Below are 20,880 nucleotides of genomic sequence, written 5' to 3' on the forward strand. Positions count from 1 at the left end.
CACAAATAAAAATCATATCTGTCATAAAGTTCTGTCAAGGTACCGTTGACCTAGGTGTGAATAATGTGTTAATTTCCATCAGGGAGACAGCAGTGTGTGGCAATTGGGCAGCAGATAGGATTTAGCTATTTTTCATCAGCGCTTGGACTTTGATAAAGGGGAATAGAAAAGAGCTGCTTGACCTTTCAGTGCTTAAATTATTAAAGAGCAAATAGATTTCAGGTCTGGATGCTTGAAAATCTAATTTGTCTTGTGGAGCAAGGATGAAAAGACATTTTGGGTTTAAAATTGCTCTAGTCAACTTAGTTCTTCCTTTAATTTATCTTAAGATGAGTAGATGGTAGCCTTTAAAAAGTAATGTATCTGAAGTAGAGTGTAGAGTATAATATACCGGCTAAAACGGAGGCCTGTTAAATGATCATTTAACTCTCAAATTTTCATCTAATCCTCATAAAATTGCTGTTTGGAAAATTAATTTTTTCACCCATATTCACCTGGATAGTATTTAAATTACAAAACAAAATTTTCTTTCATTAGGCAATGTCAAATATTGTATTGTTCAAGTTAAACTTGGACAATGCCTGGCACATAGTGGGCCCTCAAAAAATATTTATTGAGTTAATAAATGAGTAAACACACAGTACAGCACACATACTAGCAAAGTTGGGAAAAGACGGTGGAAAGTGAGAGATGGAGGGGAGAGAAGGAGGGGAGACCACAGAGATGCAGCTTGATTCTCTCGGGGTTCATTATCTGCTTGTGGGTAAACCTGCAATCTGACCAGCGGTCTCATATTCCATAACCTTTTTCTTGGTAATTTCCTCCTCTGTTAGCTTTTGGGTATTCAGGAAATGAATACAAAATACACTTAGTGTTAAATTTTAGTAAAGTGAGGCATATTTGTGAACACCAGTGTATTTCCTCCCTACAGCTACATATAATGTATATAAAATAGAAATTACTGCTGGGTTATATTATACTTTCAAAAATATGTACTTCATGGCCACTTCATTCTAAGTGTCATGAGATACAGAAGTGACTAAATCATAGCTCTCCTCCTCCAGGAACTTACAAGACTTGTAACAATTTGATAAAAGGACACAAATAACTATAAAGTCTTTACAGAAAACATGTTTTTGTGAGTTTGCAGTAGAGCAAGACTACATCAAAATGGGGGAACAGCTCGTAAGCCCCTGAGAGAGAGCGAGTTCATGAGAGGGTCTCAACTTTTTTACGAGGTGGGGTTGTCTGCTGAGAATGACAGAAGATTTCAGTGTGTTGGGGAGAACAGCATTTAACTAAGGAAGTCGGGTCCAGGCCAGGGTGAAGGAATAGAGGAAAAGCTAAGTTTGTGGTAGGAGAACTCAAGATTTTGGACTTGGGAAGTCCAGACGTGGCTGTGCTAATCTTTCATCTAGTGGAGTTAGAATCAGGAGGGAGTTCCCTCCAGGTTGAGAAGTGAGTGATCACTGTCCTCGGTGCCGTTGGTGACGAGGTTCCTGTGAGGGATCAAGAGTTGCAGAGGACACCAGCCAGGTGGTGGCATCACTGTGGAGTCCAGGAGAGTGTCCTCCCTGGAATTCATTAATGCAGAATGGAGAAGGAATTGAGGTCAAAGGTATTATTACCATCTGTAGCTCCCTTGATGTGATACATGAGAAAGAATCTCTACACGATACTTAAAATAAATTGATGATGGGAAGTAGATGGGGACTGGTGTACGTAAGTTGTGTCTGCATGAGCAAGTGAAGATGCCCGTGAGACAGACATTTCACATGAATGCCTTAACCAGGACTTTTTAACAGATGGTGCTAGTACTGTCTTGTCTGATGGTTAAGAGACTGCGTCTGCTACTTAATTAGCTGTGTGCCCCAGATAGAATGGGCACTTCACCTCCGAACCTCAGTTTTCTCATCAGTTAAATGGGAAAATAAAACCTACATGTGCGAGGCACCTGGCCTAGCACTTACTGTATGGAATAATTTCTGCAATTTTTTTTTATCTTCATATGTATCTTCATTTTTCCACTTTGTCTATAGGTTTCCCAGAGGTTGTTTTTAAAGTCAAATTTTGAAAATCACGTCTTGGGCTGGCCCCGTGGCTTAGCGGTTAAGTGCGCGCGCTCCGCTACTGGCGGCCCGTGTTCGGATCCCGGGTGCACACCGACGCACCGCTTCTCCGGCCATGCTGAGGCCGCGTCCCACATACAGCAACTAGAAGGATGTGCAGCTATGACATACAACTATCCACTGGGGCTTTGGGGGAAAAATAAGTAAATAAAATTATTAAAAAAAAAAGAAAGAAAATCATGTCTTAGCAAATAAATTAGAAAAGCTGACTTATATAAAAATTATTTTATTTAATGAAGAATCCTTTTGCACAGCAATTAATTATTCCTTTGATTTATCCATTTTGTGAGAGTAGTTCTTGTATGCTGAATAAATGTTCTGAGTAAAAAAATATAAAATGCACCTTAGAGATCCATCTAATTTTCTCATTTCATAGGGAAAAAATAAGACCCAAAGAAATTAATTTAAATCCTCAGTTGTTAGCAGAATTAGGATTAGAGCCTAGATCGATGGGCATGCCACTGTCTCCCACCCCTACAAAAGGCATTTCAAGAGAACAGTCACACTTTCTCAGTGCTGTGTGTATTTAATGGAATACTGGGTTAAACTTCTTCCTGGGTCAACTGATCATCTGTGGTTGTGCTACTGTCTTTTACTTTGACCTCAGCTCTTTACTCTTGCTACTCTATGACCTGATATTCTGGTTAATATTTGCTGCATATCTAATTACTCAGAATTTAGCAGCTTAAAACAACCTTTCTATTTTGCTGTGATTTTGTGGGCCAGCAAAGGCTTTGGCTGGGCAGTTCCTGCTTGGAGTCTCCCAGGGCTGCCGTCATCTGAAGGCTCAGCTGTATGGCCCTCCAAGATGGCCCACACACATGGCTGTCAGTGATGCTAACTGTCGGCTGGCAGCTCTTAAGGACTGCTGAGCAGAGTGCCTGAACGTGGCCTCTCCAGTGTGGCAGGTTCATGGCCGTTGGACCACTTATGTGGTGGCTGGCTTCTTCTCCCAGAGCTAGCTTCTCTGGGGAACCAGGCTGAAGATGCCCAGCCTTCTCTGACCAAAGCCTTGAGCGTTACACATTGTCCCTCTGTTACATTCTGTTGGTCACATGTAGTCATTAAGGTTGGCCAACCCCATACTTGATGGGAGAAGTATCAGAGAATATGCAGAAATATAAAAATTATCTTTTTTTTGAGGAAGATTGGTCCTGGGCTAACATCCGTGCCCGTCTCCCTCTACTTTATATGAGATAAGCGATGTGTAGGTCCGCACCTGGCATCCAAACCTGTGAACCCTGGGCTGCCGAAGCGGAGTGCATAAATTTAACCGCTATGCCACCGGGCCAGCCCCTGCAGAAATATTTTTAAATGGCCACATCTGACTGCAGGTGTAAGAAGTCAGGGAGAAGGGGTGAGAAATCAAAGTCCACTTCACCTCTATACGTGTTCCTTGTCCTCCCTCTAGGAAGATTCCTCTTACACACTTCCTTTCATGTTGGATCCATCGTGCAGTGAGAACTCTACGAGATTTGGTGGAGCATCTTACATGACCAATAGAAAGTCTTTTATGTTAGGAAGTAAGAGTCGTAATTCTTTTTTTTGTTGTTTTTAAGTTTACATCACTGCTCAGAATTCACTTTACCCTTACACTGTAAACCCGCTGGACTGCCTGTCTACTGAGCAATCATCCTGATGTTCTGCAACAATTGATCTTTGTTTACACGGAATCACAAACTGAATGGCAGCTGTGCTGCATGACTGGAACAGAATGTGCTAAGTGTCTGTACTCTCAGAGATGGTAATTTCACTGAGTGCAGATTCGGAGTTCACACGGGCAGGAGCCGGAAGAGGGCCCTCTCCAGGCCTTCCCCAGGCAGGTGGGGGTGGTAGGACCTCTCCTCTTTTCTTTTTCCTCGGCATTAATGAGTACTCCTACTGAGCAATTCTAGGATTACAGCGTTGTTCCTGGGGGTCAAGGAGCTTCTCTGATACGGTAGGAAAAAGATCCTTGCCAGAAGGACTTTCAACCTAATCTGGATTCAGTTTTTGAAGGCTGTCGTCACGATTCAGTTTTCCTCAGCATTAGAAACTTTTTTTCCCAACAAAACTGCACAAATGTTCATCATTCTAGTAAATGTATATATCTTAATAAAAAAAAAAGTCCGTTCCTTCTTGCTCCCATTCTCCTAAGGTTACTTCAAAATTCAAAGACATTGGAAGTGGGTGGGGAGGGATAGGTGGGTAAGTGCTGGGAGATCCACTACCTCCGTGGGGACCTGTATCCTTGCAGGCTTCTTTGGAGGATGCTCATTCCTGTCTTATCTTTATGTATAATTCAGGTAGCCCTGTTCATGATTTACTCATAGAATCTGTTTGTGACTCCAAAGCCTTGGCTTTTGAAATTCCAATTCCTTTTCCCTGCTTTTCTTATGTCATCTCTTACCACTGACTGAATGTGGTGAAGGGCAAAGGAATATAAGAAAATATGGGAAAATAAATTGTATTTTGTGACTTGTTAAAACTTCACATGGGCCGGCCCCATGGCTTAGCAGTTAAGTGTGCGTGCTCCGCTACCAGCGGCCCGGGTTCGGATCCGGGCGCGCACCGACGCACCGCTTCTCCGGCCATGCTGAGGCCGCGTCCCACATACAACAACTAGAAGGATGTGCAACTATGACGTACAACTATCTACTGGGCCTTTGGGGAAAAAAAAGGAGGAGGATTGGCAATAGATGTTAGCGCAGAGCCAGTCTTCCTCAGCAAAAAAGAGGAGGATTAGCACGGATGTTAGCTCAGGGCTGATCTTCCTCAGAAAAAAAAAAAACAAAAAACTTCACATGCATTCATACAGATGTCATTGAAGAAAATAATACATTGCCTTTTTTTAATAAACTTACAGTTAATATAATTTCATTTATTAGGTAAACTGAATTATCTACAAACTCATCTTCAGTTACATGTGAGAAAAACATTATTTTAGTGTCCTGTTCACATAAAAGGCAGAGATTGTTATATAAAAATTTTTTAAAATTATGCTGAGTTTTGTTTCCCTCAATGAATTGTATTCTTTGGGGCGAGAGAGTTCTGTGAAAGAATATTAAGCACTTTCCCTCTCTTTCATTGAGCAATTGTTGAGTGTTTGTCCATTATGTACCAAGCACTTATTATTGACTATATTCAGTGTATTTTGGATATCCTTTAGGATATCTAAATACATGGACCCATAGGATAACCAAAATAAAGATATCCTATGGGTCCATGCATTTGAAGGCAAAGGGGATCAGCTCAATTATCATAAAATACACTGATGCTACTCTTTTTTTTCTAGTGTCTACCAAATAGTTGTTGAGGAAGAACGTCCTCGAAGAACTAAAAAGACAACAGAAATCTTAAAGTGCTACCCAGTGCCAATTCACTTCCAGAATGCTTCAGTACTGAACTCGGAGTACTACTTTGCTGCAGAATTCCCAGCAAACAGCCTCCAAGCGGCTCAGCCTTTTACTATTGGTGATAATAAGACATACAGTGGATACTGGAACACTCCTCTTCTCCCCCATAAAAGCTACAGAATTTATTTCCAAGCTGCTAGTAGAGCCAATGGGGTAAGTTTCATAGATGGCTGCTTACTTAGGCTATTTAGAGTTATTAATGTGAACATAATCAGATTAAATAACATAGAAATAGTATAGAAATAGTAAGAAATAGAAATAGTAAGAAATAAAGTCATCTTCTGTGTATTTTTACTTGGAAGAAGTATGGTTTTTTACTCTTTTTAAAATTATTTTCATCTAGAGAAATTTATAGAAAGAAAGGAATATATTTATATTTGTTTTGGTAGGGAGAGTATATTGTCAACAACATGATGGTTTTTATTTTCAGTTTTCACTTGTTACCAAAAGTTGGCTAGTAATTCTGCTTAGCTTACTATTTTATATGAAAATAGTATAGCTACAACACATACATTCAGCCCATTTAAAATTTTGTGAGATTCACGACATCTGTCTTTTCAGCATATTTTGTCCCATTTCTTTGGTTCCACAGACTTTATACTTCCTATAGCTGTGACTAAAGTAGGTATCCTTTTTTTTCCTAAGAGAAAACAGCTTCAGAAAGATGAGATGGAAACAAAATAAAACTATCAAGTCGTTTCTGAATTTTTTTTCCCTTTCCTTGTTCAGACCACCCAGAACTCTGATAAGATATTCAAGTCTCCTTAGAAAGAAGGGCAGGTTTTCCAGATAGCACAGTGGTTCCGTCCTTCACAGCGTCGTGGGTCTAGGAGTCATCATTCACCTGACTTTTGCCCATGAAAAGGGAGGAAATCTGGGATGCAGAGTTATTCTCCAGTAGTTTGCATGGGAGCAAGTGAGAGTCTGGAGAAGGAGGCTGGGGGCCCCAGGCAGAGACTTTTTTTGTGTTTAGCTCCTCGCTCATTGTGTGCTCCAGAAATGCCCACCTCCACCAGCACTGGAGCCGGAAAATGTATCTGAGCGTGGTTCAAGGAGTGATCACTGTGAGATTAACGCCACACGTGGAATAATGAGGTCTTATCAGTGTTTAAATAGAACTGCAGATATTTTTATTTGTTTTAAATGAAACATAAATAGTGATTTTTTTCCTCTCTTTATTTGACACAGGAAACCAAAATAGACTGTGTCCAAGTGGCCACAAAAGGTAGGTTAAAATTGTGGGATGCCCTCCTAGTTTATATCTTTAAAATTTTCTGTGTTATTTTAAAACTTCTTGAAATGTTGACTTTATTGAAATAAGAGTGTGTGTGTGTGCATGTATGTATTAGGATCTTATGGCAGTTAACACTGACTGACTGTATTTCACGTAGATACTTTTTTAAAATAAGAAGTCATATTGCTGTGTTCCAAGCAATTTTCAATGGTTATCTTTTTAAAAATTCTTTTAAAATAAAATTAATTTTTATATGATCTCAGTGCATGTTTGTTAAAGCATAGTACCATATGTTAGTAGTACTATATCTAGTGAATCTTCATATGCAAAGTAGTAAAATATTGTCTGCTATTTTTCAGCAATTATCTAGTTATAGTAGCTCTATAAAGTGGAGTCTACATGGGTGTCTTTTTCACTGACGATGTGTATCTCTTTGAACCCAGTAACCCAGTGATGTTAGTGGAACTTCTGTTTCCCAGGCCTGGTTAAATCCTGAGAAAATGTGATCAAGGATGAGATGTATAAGTGGTGAGGGCGAACCACCCTAAGCGCACCACACAGCGCCTCCTAAAGGAGAAAGTGCAGTTGTGTCTGTGTTCACAAGCTGTAGTGTCATCTTGTCAACCTGGCAGTGTGGTTTCAACCATGACATGTGGAAGTATGTGAGAAAATGTTTTGAGAAATGTAAAATGCTGCATTAAAATGAGGCATTATAAATTAACACTTGTAGTCAAATACACTCTTTCAGACCATTAGAGTAACCATGAGTACAATGAGGAAGTTCTGTGTGATTTAATTTAGAAATGATGCAAGAAGCATCACTGGGTCTGTGGCACTAGATATAATCAGGTCATAGGTAGAGTCGCTTGATGAGTTCTGTTGGATGAAAATATCTTCTTGTTTAACTTTCAGGCATCATAGTTTGAATATATCATGGACATGCATCTGCATTTTCAAAATCCTCATTGAATTCTTATTTCATGAAGATACATGACCTTCTTATTCAGTTAGCTTGACAAATATTTCCTGGTTTCGTGTTATGTGCCAGGCATTGTGTGAGGTGCTCACCTCATTTGTATTTTGTTTGTCCTCATGGGTTCATAGTTCTATTTCCAAGAATCTACTTATATCGATTCTAAAACACTCAATTCTTTATATCATGTTGTACCTGATTATGTGCCTTTATTTGTAGGAATATATTAATGAAATTATAGACATTGATGTGTTTTATACACTGTAATACCCTGTTAACTATTAATTATTACAGTATTCTGAGGCCCTTGAATGAGGTATTGGTGTTCTTAGATCTCCAGATCATCGCCCGTGCTCAAGTTGCTTTATTGAATTCTGCTTACCCTTGAGGTCTCAAAAAGTAAATCCAGTTCCAGAGTGCCTGATTTATAATGCCTTATATTTAACATCACAGCTGAAAGTTTTAAAATCTCTTTCATACACATGTTCTCATTTATTTCTCCAACATTACTGTGAGAAAGGAGACAGGTATTGCTATTTTTATTTTTAAGATTAAGAAAATGCGTTATTTTTGGAGATGAATTGACTTAGCAAGGTCACTTTAATAATCTGTGGATTGAGGCTTGATCCCAAGCAGTCGGACTCCTACCCCACTGTTTTGCTGTATCCCGTGGCTTTTCACCCAGTGGAGCCTCTGGCCAGCTACAGTATTGCATTGTATAAGTAGCTGTCCTCCTCTTTATTGGAATTGAGTCACTGCCCTATTTGCTCTGAAAACAATGAAATATCTGCCGTCATGTTCGTTTACATAGTTAAATAATTATATAAATAACACACTAGTAAATATGAAAATCTAACGTTTGCTGTTTTCACAATAGATTGAATGAGATGGTGATTTGGATCATTTTCTTTCATCAGCTAGATTTAATCAATATTGTAATTTGTTTTTCAATTCACCAAAGGATGATTAGGCAATCAGATGACCTGATTGACTAAATATTCCCCGCTCATATTTTCTGAGTCATTTGCAGACATTTACACAGCAAGAAACTCTATCCAAATAACCCCTTTTGGGGAAAGGGAGAAACAAATTTTAATATTCACTACATAACATTGTCATTTCTGTTCATAAAAATCATAGTACAAGAGGAAACTTTGGAAGATATTCTCCTTCCAGGTGAAACTACACTGTTTGGTACTATTATATTTATTTCTACATGTATAGATTCAGCCACCTTCCTTTACAGCACAGTCTAATGTTTCAGCACCTTTATAATCAGATAATTTTTCCATATTCATACTAAAAAAATTCTTTTTGCAGTGCAGGAAGCCATTCCATCTTGACTACTTAGTCAAAACAGAGAAATAGGCAGGTCTAACAACTCTATTGGTACCATATAGAAAAAATGTTTGAAATTTAAGAGTTCAAACATCTTGACTGTTATCTGCCATGTATCGCTGACAGTGTGGTGCTTAATTGAATTTTCAGATACTAAACCACTTTCGTAAGCAGCATTTTGAATTTACAAAGATTTTAATGTTGTCATGAAACAACTGCTGACAAGTATCTTGATAGAGCAGGTGTGAAGGTGGATTTTTTTTTTTTTCACAAGAAACTAATTTGTAATTTCAAGTATGGATATCTCTCTTAAAGATATATTTCATACTATTTATAAATTTAATGTTGTGATTATTTTAATCATATTCCAAGGGTATATTTTGACACTAATCATCTCAAATATAAAGCCTCACCAAAAAATTAGACACAGGAAGAAACCTAAGGTGTGTTATTACGTATCTCCATATGTGTGTGGGATTACCTATATCTTTATGTATCCTCCTTTAATTTATACATCCAAATTCCTCATTGGTGTATGTGACTGTATTTTGATTGTTCACTATAGGCAAACTCATCACAGAATAGTCTATCTCTTGAATTAAAAGATAAAGACACTGTACAATGAGAGAAAGTACATGATGTTTGGATGTTACTCTCCCAATTCATAGAATTCTTTTTAATCTGTACCGTGGAGTTAAATAGAATAGCTTGTAGCTGTTCTTAGATTCTCTTAATTTTTATTTTTACTTTTAATCACATTCACATTTTTGTAGTTGGATTCTTTTCAAGACCACTTGGTCCAACTGTGTCTTAGCAATGAGTGGTGTATGTGTTTTCTTTAACTTTTATTTACCTTATGGCTGCCTTATGGTAACTGGTAGGGTTGAAAATCTTTTTACACTAGTTTTAGAAGACTTTGTTGATGATCAATTCTGAACTGACAGGATACACTTAAAAATTGAAATCTGCCTTGTTAGTGAATTAGATTTCTTATATTAAATGAGATATATTCATTTTAATTGATATAGCAATCAGTTTAAACTGTATACTTTGCATCAATCTTCCATGATATAATATTTTCCATAACATGATGCCAGCTGTGTTTCTCCTTGACAGTATAGCCATTTAAGAGCATTCTTGTTATACATTTATTTTAAAAATTGAGTGCCTACTCTATGTTAGGCATAGTGTAATCTATAAGACTTCCAAGTACAGATACATAAATATATCACCTTTTAAATTTTGAGGATTTTGAGTACATCAAAGTGTTTGGGGTTTTTTTTGGTTTGTTTCTCTGTTTTTAGTGTATGGGGGTGGGGTCATAGGTGTATACTTGTTCCTTTCCTTGCTGTGATTTGGCTCACAGCAGTGTAGCTAGAAATCAAAGCAAAAACTGCAGAGAACACAGGCTCAAGTCTTTCAAAACGTCTTATAGTAGTCAGACCAGACACTTTAAACAAAAGGAAAACAAACCACTATTCTAATGTCATATTTTAAGATGAATTTTCTGTGCAAAAATGCTTCACTGTTTTTAAAGTTTAGTGTTTTATTTAACTTACATTTGTACTGGAATGGGCATATGCTTTGCTGGAAGACCTTCAGGAAACTTGGAAGGATTTCCATTGTTCTGATACAATTTCTAACTATATACCGAAATTTGAATCTTCCTTTTTTTAATCACTAGGCTCTTTGTGAAGTTTCTCTAGACTGTTTTTCTGTTCACTGTTTTGTTCAAAGAAATATCATCTTTTCTAGGCCACATGGCTACAGAATGAAAAAAAGAACTGAAATAGATAAAAGACTGAAAAGAATGTCTGTTGAGATGTGAAGCTAATTAAGCTTCCTTTTAATTGCTCATATTCAGTACACAGAAAAACAAATTATATAGTAAGACCAGTCATATATGCTCATCTGCTATCATTTAGCTATGGATTTAGAAATAGAAAGATAAATATGATATACATTTGTCATTCAGCATTTTATAGAGAAAATGTTTTCTTTTCTTGATCTGAAATAGTCTCCACAATGTGCGTCATGAGTACAGTAAGGCCCCTGAGAAGTTCCGAAGGAAAAGAAACCTGTTTAACTTTGCTCAACCCTATGCAGCCCAAATTTATTTGACCCTAACTCATTTTTCAAGGAAGACCAGTCAGGTAAACAGTTTGGTAAATACTGGTTCATCAACTTCCGGAAGGTCCCAGGGCACACAGCTGAAATGGCCCTTTGGAAGTCAGGCACATTGGATGCATTTTCACTCTTCCCTGCACACCTTGTACCTAAAGGAGACCCTCAGTTTATCAGCACCTGATATTATCTTCAAAGCATAGGATTGGAATTCTGACTTTATTTTACCAAATTTAGCAATCTTCCCGTTTGTAATACATTCTTATTGATATTTTAAGACAGAGGGCAGCAAATTTTTATGTAAAGGGTGGATGGTAAATATTTTAGGCTTTGTGAACCATATGGTCTCTGTCACGCTCAGCTCTGCCAGTGCTGAGCAAGATCAGCCATCACTGGTGTATAAACAAATAACATGACTGTGTTGCAGTAAAACTTTATTTGCAAAAAGCAGGCTGTGGGCCGGCTGACGCCTATTTTAAGGTAATTTGTAACATAATCAAGTATTTTCCTTGCAACTAAAAATAATAGTCACAAATGAACACTTTTCAAGGAAGATCATAGAGATCATACAAAAATCCTTCCTGGTATCTGGAATGAACTTTTTCCATGGGAGTTTTGAGCCTCAGACTGCAGTTTGCCTTCCTTTTAGTTATAAATACATGGCTGCCCCACATAACTATTTCCAAGTAACTTTTTGTTCATATTGTTTACCTTTTTCTGCATTGGATAGATGCTCTGCTTTTGTATAAGACAATATAATTTTTCTCAAAAGTAGAGTAGGTCAGATTTTCCTGTCAGTAATGGAAACCCACACAGGAATGTTGGTTGAACAACAGTAGTCTATGACCAAGCAAATGTTCTATGTATAAACTTGGAATTGGTAACACCTTTGTAACAAGTCTTAGAAATAACATTTTACTATTTACAATTTATTATATCAAATTATATACAATTTTGCATACTGTGTTATATCAAGAAAATTATCTTTGTAATACCTTGGGAGGTCTCCATTCTCTGACCAAACTGTTAGTTTATTCATCTCACTTAGCAAGACTAGAAAGTTTTCATTAATAATGCCTGAAAGACGGTTATACCACTTTTAAACCCAGTTGCTGCAGTCGTCTAGTTGCAAGGAGCAGCGCTGTTTGAACGCTGCAGAGGGATATTTCAAAATATTATGCGGCAGCAGTTTTGGGTTTAATTGTCTGCAGATGGTAGATGATCTATTTTCCTTACTCGCTGCCACATTTCTGATAGCACCCAGGCTGTTCCATGTAAATTAGTAATCTTTCATGTAAGCCTGTCCTTAATTTTCCAATATTTTTTCTTTGCACCATTTTCTAGCTGTATCATGTTAGAACTGATGTTTTAATTTTTAATTCTTTTTCAATATCTGTGTGTCATAAATGTTAACCATTTAAACACAACTGTTGAGCTGTGCAGGCAAACCAAGAAGCCTGCCTGGTCCTCTTCAAGAATCTTAATCATTTCTTTGTTAACCATGACAATGATAGCAAAGGCGGATTAGCTTTTATTTTTTTAACCAATGCCTTGAGGTGCATTTTTTTCATTCCTTTAATGTGACAAAATAAGGTTCCTAAATGAAAATGCTCTACATGAAATTTAGTTATCAGAGAAATTTCTCTACATAAAAATGTTTTCAGTGAAAGGGGATAATATTCTTCACAAAGGTGATTTTAGCAAGAAGAGAAAATATTGTGACTTAAGCAGCAGAATTTTAAGTAACCTAATAAATTTTTTTTTTTTTTTTAAAGATTTTATTTATTTATTTTTCCCCCAAAGCCCCAGTACATAGTTGTCTGTCATAGCTGCACATCCTTCTAGTTGCTGTATGTGGGACGCGGCCTCAGCATGGCTGGAGGAGTGGTGCCTCAGTGCGCACCCGGGATCCGAACCCGGGCCGCCGGCAGCGGAGCGCACGCACTTAACCGCTAAGCCACGGGGCCGGCCCTAAGTAACCTAATAAATTTTAAAAGCCTAAAGTTTGGATCATCAGCATTAACAATGAATCTTTCTACGCTACACTCAATAGCAGTTGGAGACACTATTCAGTCTAGAGCCTTATTTAGGACTAACACTTTTGTTTTTACTGTTTTTTCTTCAGTTGATCTATCCAAAATCTCAGCCAAAGCTTGCGAGTGTGTCAGAGTTAGAAATCGAACTGCCTGACTAAAGCTCATGTAAGGGAAAAGAATTTGGAAAATTCAACACTTTGCTGTGGTTTTTTCTTTTTTCTTTCTCTTTCTGTTGTTGTCGGAACAAAGTTGAGAAAATGTGATATACTGATCGAGATTCTCCTTGCTAGCCTAGCTTCAGTCTGGCTTTTTCTTCCCTCATGCATGCTGACCTGGGAATCTTCCTTTGCCATAGCTGCGATAATCGTGACTCAGCTTACAACACCTTACATTCGCATCGCCCCTGCCGCAGGCGACGACCAGCTGACAGGTCAGATGTTCAAGTATAGATGAGTCATCTTGCCCATTTCCTACTCATTTTTTCAGCTTTGTTTCCCTCTACATTTCCTCCTTTGCTTAAGGCTTGTTTACAATGTTTCAGACTCTTGGTCCAGACCTGTGCCCGCATTAAATTGACGCGCTTGGCCGCTTCTCTGTGCACATTTATATCCATGCATTAAGCACAACTCCACTGCATGTTTTCATCGTGTCTGTCTATTGGTATGTGCCTTTCTAGCCTAATGTTATATAGAAATGAAATTTGCTGGACTTGCAGTAGCAATGACATCAAACAAGATTTCAAACAAAATACATAAAGATGTTTCCCAGTTATCCAAATTAAGCTAAAAAGATTGCAATTTGAGGGTGAGAGGGGTTGATTTTTCACCTTGTAGGGTCTAGTTTGCACACATACTTAGCAATACACAATCTTGTCTGCCAGTGTTATGAAATGAAGCCACCCCCATAGTTGATTGGGGTGATGCTGTTCAAATAGCTTTTCGTGTACCTATAACAGGAGCAGAGCTGACTGCAGATCCTTGTTCAAAGTAGAGTATTTATATAAAGCAGAGGCCCATCTGCAAGTCAATGCATTGAATAACTTAGGGACATTTTTAAAAAACTGACTAGTTTAGAGTCAAGGAGTTGAACTGTGTGCTTCTTTATACCAAGAGAAATTAGCTTGTCCATTCGTACTACCTCCAAAGGTGCATGGACATCTGTATAAACTCAAATAGGAAAAGAGTCCAGTAAATTACTCCAGACTGAAGGTGAGTGGTTAGAGAATGCCAGAAGACAAACTTTTGCCCTGCAATGAAAGCAAGCCATTGTGAAGATTTCTAACACAATTACATGCACAGCCCTCAGATCCTGGTTTCAGAGGCATCGGCGATGCTGTAGCTTGCTGCATGTGGCACGGGCACGATGAAAGCCGAGGAAGAAACACTCCACTGCTTTCCATAGAATCTGCACTCCAGCAACTGTTTTGTGTGTATGGAACTAGGGAATATACTCTAACATTTAAGGAAAAAAGGAAAGCTTAACTCATGGTAATAACTCACAAATGTTTAGGTTGTTCTGTGAACTTCTTATTTTGGAAAATAAAGCAACTGAGACCCAGGAAAATTATAGACTGATTTTTTTTTTTTTTTTTGGTGAGGAGATCAGACCTGTGCTAACATTTGCCAATCCTACTTTTTTTGGTGTTTTTTTTTTTTGCTGAGGAAGACTGGCCCTGCGCTAACATTCATGCCCATCTTCCTCCACTTTATATGGGACACCGCCACAGCATGGCTTGCCAAGCGGTGCGTCAGTGTGCGCCCGGGGTCCAAACCGGCAAACCCCGGGCCGCCTCAGTGGAACGCGCGCACTTAACTACTTGCGCCACTGGGCCGGCCCCTAGACTGATTTTTTAAAAGCTAAAGAAATATAGGGTGATTCTACTTCTTTCTCCACTGGAGTTCTATGCATATTTTCAGTCCTTTGCTTCAGGGCCCAAAAGCTGTAAACTTATTAACAGTTCTGCTTCCCTGGCTTTCAAGTTTCTCTTAAGCATATTTCGTTTACTGATTGAGTTCTCCTCGTTACAGACTCTCTCTTATCCTGACCTTCTGAAGTGCTCTTCCCACAGTAGAAGTACGTAAGAGGCAGTGTCTTTCTTAACATCGGTCCTCCTCTCTAAACCCCTACGTTTCAGAGATGGCCCGTGGCCCTCTGTGTAGGGTTAGGTGTCCCTCCTGAAGGTAATCTGGGATCTCCTCCATTATGTCTGAGCTGGTACCAGTCTTGCCAGCAAATCAATCAAAATGGGCTGGCCTGCCACTGTCCAGAAAGTCCTTGTGGACTAGCCCCTTTATCAGGCTTTACCTATAATCTGATACCTTCAAATTAAACATGTTGATTACTGGGCAAGAAGTGAAACTTCTGAATACAGTTTTCTGTCTAAACCTTGCATGGTTAAGAAGATAGCTGATAAATCAGCCTCCTTCACAGGGCTTTCAGATCCGGTGCATGTAGTTATTTGGGAAGTAGTCTGAGATGGACACACCCCTGGCTGACGTATATAGCTGCCAGTCTCTTAAGGGCTACAGGTGATCTCCATCATTTACTTTGGTTTATTAGGGATTAAATGATGGAGTGTTAGAATAAGCCTCAAAACCCAGTAAAAAACTACTCTTGTTCTTTTTTCAGTATTCACTGCTGGTTTTAATGATGGTTAATCTTACCCAGATAAATTCAAACTCAAGTAATATTTTTTTTGCATTTTCCATTTGCATCAGCCATCAACTTGGATAGCAGTAACACTGTCTTTTTAAATAGGTTTATTCTTAAGGCATACTGCAAGCTCGAGCCTTCATTCATTCAGTCACTCATTTGGCATTCTTGGAGCACCTTCTGTGGGCCAGGTGTAGATCTGCTCTTACAAAGAGTCTTACTCTGTATGGTTACCCAGGCTTTTGCATTAGTAACATCAAACCCACATACATACATGCTCTTGCGCATGACAAATTACTGTCATGCTGTCATTTAGCACTTAAGAAAAGACAACAGCTTTATAAATGATAGGGAAAAGGGCATGTATTTCAAAAGCTTTCTCGTCGTGTTGAGCAGCTTAGGAGATAGTCAGTGGGACAGTTCTGAACATCTCACATCTGTGACCCACTGAACAGTTGTAGTTTTGTTTACTAGATCAACATGGTCCCTTCCGGAAGCCAATGGGAGATACATGAGGGATACATTCTGAAGTGCCTTCAGCAGTTTTTTTGTTTGTTGTTTTAATTGTGCTGACATCTTGTTACTGAACTAAGTGGGCTTGGCTCCTGGTGAGTTAAATAGGACTCTACACACAGTGGAAGTTGTCTCACAAAGTAAAATGTATTTGCAGCAAATAGGAGGCCATGAGGAATCATTTCCAAAGTCATGGCGTCCTGAATGAAGGCAAGCAGGAACTTTTATTTGGTTGGGGAATGAATATTCAAAAGGGAGAGGCGGGTATTAGCTTGCACAGGCTCAGCTGGAGAACATGCTTCCACAAAATAAGGCCTAAGCTCCTCCTGGAGAGATCTTGGCATTAAAAATAAGGCAAAGGTCATGGGCACAGCTCTTGTGGTGAGGCTTGGTCAGTTTCAGGATGGCTGGTGGTTACATCTCCTTAACAAACAAAAGGAAAAGAAACAACTTGGAAAAACAGTTAATTGCTTCCAAACCCACCTTTGAGTTTCTCAAAGCGCCTACTTGGTGACAATCTTGCCCATACAAATGTTACTCAAGGCTCTACTTGCACTAGGAAATCTTGATAAGATCCTGAGCCCTCTGCACTGTCCTTCCTCTCGTCCCAGAATGAGGTACATGCTGGTTAGGTTTGCCTCAATGTGGATGGGACCTCCATGGGTCACCTAACACCAAAGACAGCAAGCACCTGATGACCTGACCTCAGCACGAAGACTGTGCCCGACACAACAGAGTGCTCGTAAATACTGGCTGATTTAATTCATTGAATGAATGAGCTCACACTGCAGAATGCTAGCATGTTTGATAAGCATCCTCTCATTGCACTGGGGAATGTTTCTTAAACTTTTGGTCTTCAATCAACAGTAAAAATACATCATCATCCAATATACACACAGAAACATACACATAAGTTTACCTGAAGCAAAAGCTTTAGATACTGTACTACCAAAGCTACTCACGGAATAAGATGCACTCTGATTTGTTCTGTTCTGTCCCCTTCTATTCTATTTCATTTTTTAAAAAATTCCAGTTTCTACCTACTAAATTGATTTTATTTCCCACTGAGTTGTAACCCATGTTTTAAAAAATGCTTTACTGAACCACTAGATTTAGGAGATGATGAAAGGGAACAGAATATACAATTGGAATAAAGGTCCTGTCTACCTCAAAACTCCTACTCTAAAGAGAAAGTTCTAGAAACTGGAAATGCTTAGGTTTCTACTTCATTCCTTTTATTTTTTGATTAATTGTCTGTGATAGAATGGCTTTGGGAAGAAAATTAAAAGCTGTACATGTTAGAAATTTCTCTCTAAGATTTTTTAGTTAACTTCATAAATATCTCTAGGCTGGTGTTTTTTTTATATTAAACTATTTCTGTTTATGATTTAACAACCCAGCCAGCTCTGAGATGCTGTGGTGAATGATTGTCTTAAACAATTTTTTATCATCCATTTTGGTTAACCCATACATCTAATATGATAAGATCTGTATTCTAGAGAATTTATAAACAAAAGGTCTTCTGGGATTCAAGTACAAATCAGATATATCAGAGCATGTAGAATTACTTGCTAGATATAATTAGTACTAAAAAAATATATAAAGAAGTAGCCAACAATTATTCCCCATAAGTTTCAACTTTTGAAAAAGATACATGTGCCATATGTCTGTGTTGTCAAAGATAAACACAGCTGGACATCATTTAAAGAGTGAGAACTGATTTTGTTCCTCAACTGCTGACTGTAGGGGATAGAGCTGGGCTCCACTCTGATTTGTACAGGGCTGACTGGGTGGTTTAAAGGGAGAATGAGGGAGTCTGGGGGTGAGTGGGGAATCAGAGAAGTGAAAAATTACACAAAGCGGGAAGGGTGTGTGGGTCCGTGTGTCACCCATCTGGGCTTGCCAGCTGGCACTCATCCAGGTTAGGCTCCTCCCACAGAGGCTGGGGGGCTGGGGCCCATCTTCAGGTGTCAGCAGGAACACAAGTTTTCTCAGGCAGATGATTTAAGGGGGGCTAGGGTTATCTTAGGGATGCAACCTTGAGCTGTTAGAAAATATGTTAGTGTTTGTTCAAGTCTTCAGAGGCCAAGGTCGAGGCCTAGTGGAGAAGACAACTCAGAGGAGCCTGTCTAGAGTGTGGGCATGGAGAGACTCTCTGTCGATGCTCACCCCTTCCCATGGGAGGAGCAGTGACTCGCTGGATTGGTGACATTTGAGAAAGGAACTGAGGATATTTGATCAGCTTCTTCTGGGTATGGTCCTCAGGACACAAATGTCCTTTTGTGTTAAAAGGGCTCCAAACAGCCTGGCTGGAGTTTGGTCACAGAAAGAATCTTTGTCAGTGTTGTCACCCTTAAAAATAAAACAGCCAGGGGCCGGCCCGGTGGTGCAGCGCTTAAGTGCACGAGCTCCACTTTGGTGGCCCGGGGTCTGCAGGTTCGGATCCCAGGCACAGACCGATGCACCGCTTGTCAAGCCATGCTGTGGCGGCGTCCCATATAAAGTGGAGGAAGATGGGCACGGATGTCAGCCCAGGGCCAGTCTTACTCAGCAAAAAGAGGAGAATTGGCATGGATGTTAGCTCAGGGCTAATTTTCCTCACACACACACACACAAATAATAATAAAATAAAACAGCCAGTTATTTTACCAGCAAAACAAGTTTACTCAGGAATAGCCAGAGAATTGCAATTGAAGATGTGCGTGGTATGGTGGACCATAGGCAAATCCAACAAACAAGGGAGAAGAATGTTATTTTATAGAGAAAAAGGAGGAAATTGGGAGGGGTTGTTTTGAAGGAAAGTCCATTGGAGAAAAACAGGAGTTCAGGGAGGTGATGATTTCTCACTGGCTGAGTTTGCTAGGGTAGTGATTTCTGTTGAGATGCAATGTTCATTTCTTCCTGTAATTGACAGTTCTTTCCTGTTGACTTCTTTCTGTTGGGGTCAGTAATTAAGCCAGGTGGTATTGCGTGGGAACTCCCTTTTCTGGCCTCCTGACTCCATTTCTAATGAGGATTCCCTTTATTGATTTTCACAGTATATAGGCAAAGCTGTCATGAAATAAATCCCAAGGAATTTCTTTTTCTCCTTAATGTGGCTCTTTAAGCAAATAGAGATATATTTCTTTTAATGTAAATATAAAACATGGAAGTCACTGAACTAGATTCCCACTGAGGAAGAAAAACAACTACAGTATTTATGGAGAAACTTCTGTGTTCTATATACTGTGCCAGAGACTTCTCCAGGCATTATTTACTAACTTCTCACAACAGGCACCTGAGAGAAACATCGTTACACTTTTCAGTTGAGAAAAGGCAGCTCAAAGGGATTATACTCACTGCTTTGGGCCCCAGAGGTCTGGTACTCAGTCAATTCAGGGACATAAATTTGATCCCAGGTTTTGTGACTTGGGGTCCTTTGACCACCCCCCTTTTCACCCTCCAGGCCTCACTGGTTTTCTACCTGGCCCTGACACCTTACGTAGCCCTTTCAGTTGGGTTCTCACCAACACCTGGGACCCTTTGGCCCCTTGCTGCCTTGCCCTTTACCACACATCATGCTGGTGCCCCACTGAGAAAATCCCATCACCTGCTTCCTTGGCTTCTGTTTCTGTACTTCCAAGTGTTGCTGGAGAAGTGGCAGAAACAGGCAGATTAATTCTACTTGAGGTATGTGCTTTGTGTGTGCCCTACCCCCACCGCCGCCGCCCCTACCACCACCTTGGTGTTTTCTGCTGATGGATGAATGTCTCCTGCATATGCAGTGGGAGGATGCTGCCCTTCACCTCCACCCCGGCTACTCTCTCAGCCTGGAGCCCGAAGATGGTTTGGTCAGGCCACCCCTTCCATTGCTGGGCCCTCTCTCCTGGGCAGGCAGTCCTTTTCCAGCCTTGGCACATTAGGCCTTCCTTGTGCCCCTGGTGATCCTAGCCATCGGGTCACAGAAAAGGACATCTTTTCCTTAGGAATAAAAACCGTAATTGAAGTCCACCAACAGTAGCCCAAGATTTCTAGGACTCTCATTGATGAGTGAGTCTATATCAAATATCAAATTTAAGTACCTCCTGAAGCCCTAACACTCTCTTTCCAGAATACAAGTTTATCCTGCGATCTTTACAAAGAATGAAGAGTCCTAGATCCAATGTGTCTCCAGTGTATGGATTTTTAGCCCTAGACAAGGGCTGAAACTGAAAAGTCCAATCGCCCAGGTTCTTGGTCAGTGTAAGAGAGGAATTCAGACACTGACACAATGGCAACAGCAAGCAGGCAAAGATTTATTGGAGGAAAGGTCAGATACACTCCAAGTGAGGAGTGGGCAGTGCCAGGGAACGCATCTGCCCTATGTCTTGGGTTAGTTTTATTTTTATTTGGGCTGTTTAAAGGGAATTTGCATTATCTGGTTATCAGCCAATAATGGTTTTTCCTCTACCCACACGTCGGGAGGGGGAGTTTTTGACCTTTTAGGGGAGTCTAAGGAACTGTCCTG

General features: G+C 39.6%; 1 protein-coding gene across 2 annotated transcripts in view; it reads left to right on the forward strand.

Moving 5' to 3' along the window:
• PTPRM (protein tyrosine phosphatase receptor type M) overlaps positions 1-20,880 on the forward strand; it is a 771,664-nt gene that overhangs the window by 500,356 nt on the left and 250,428 nt on the right. For both annotated transcript variants that reach the window (XM_087438889.1, XM_004421085.3), the window contains exons 12-13: positions 5,404-5,677; positions 6,713-6,749. In XM_087438889.1, the coding sequence (XP_087295015.1) occupies positions 5,404-5,677; positions 6,713-6,749 (311 nt within the window). The remainder of the gene's footprint in view (positions 1-5,403; positions 5,678-6,712; positions 6,750-20,880) is intronic.

The sequence above is a fragment of the Ceratotherium simum genome, chromosome 14, assembly GCF_057802395.1.
Source record: "Ceratotherium simum simum isolate JZ-2026a chromosome 14, ASM5780239v1, whole genome shotgun sequence".
Taxonomy (NCBI): domain Eukaryota; kingdom Metazoa; phylum Chordata; class Mammalia; order Perissodactyla; family Rhinocerotidae; genus Ceratotherium; species Ceratotherium simum.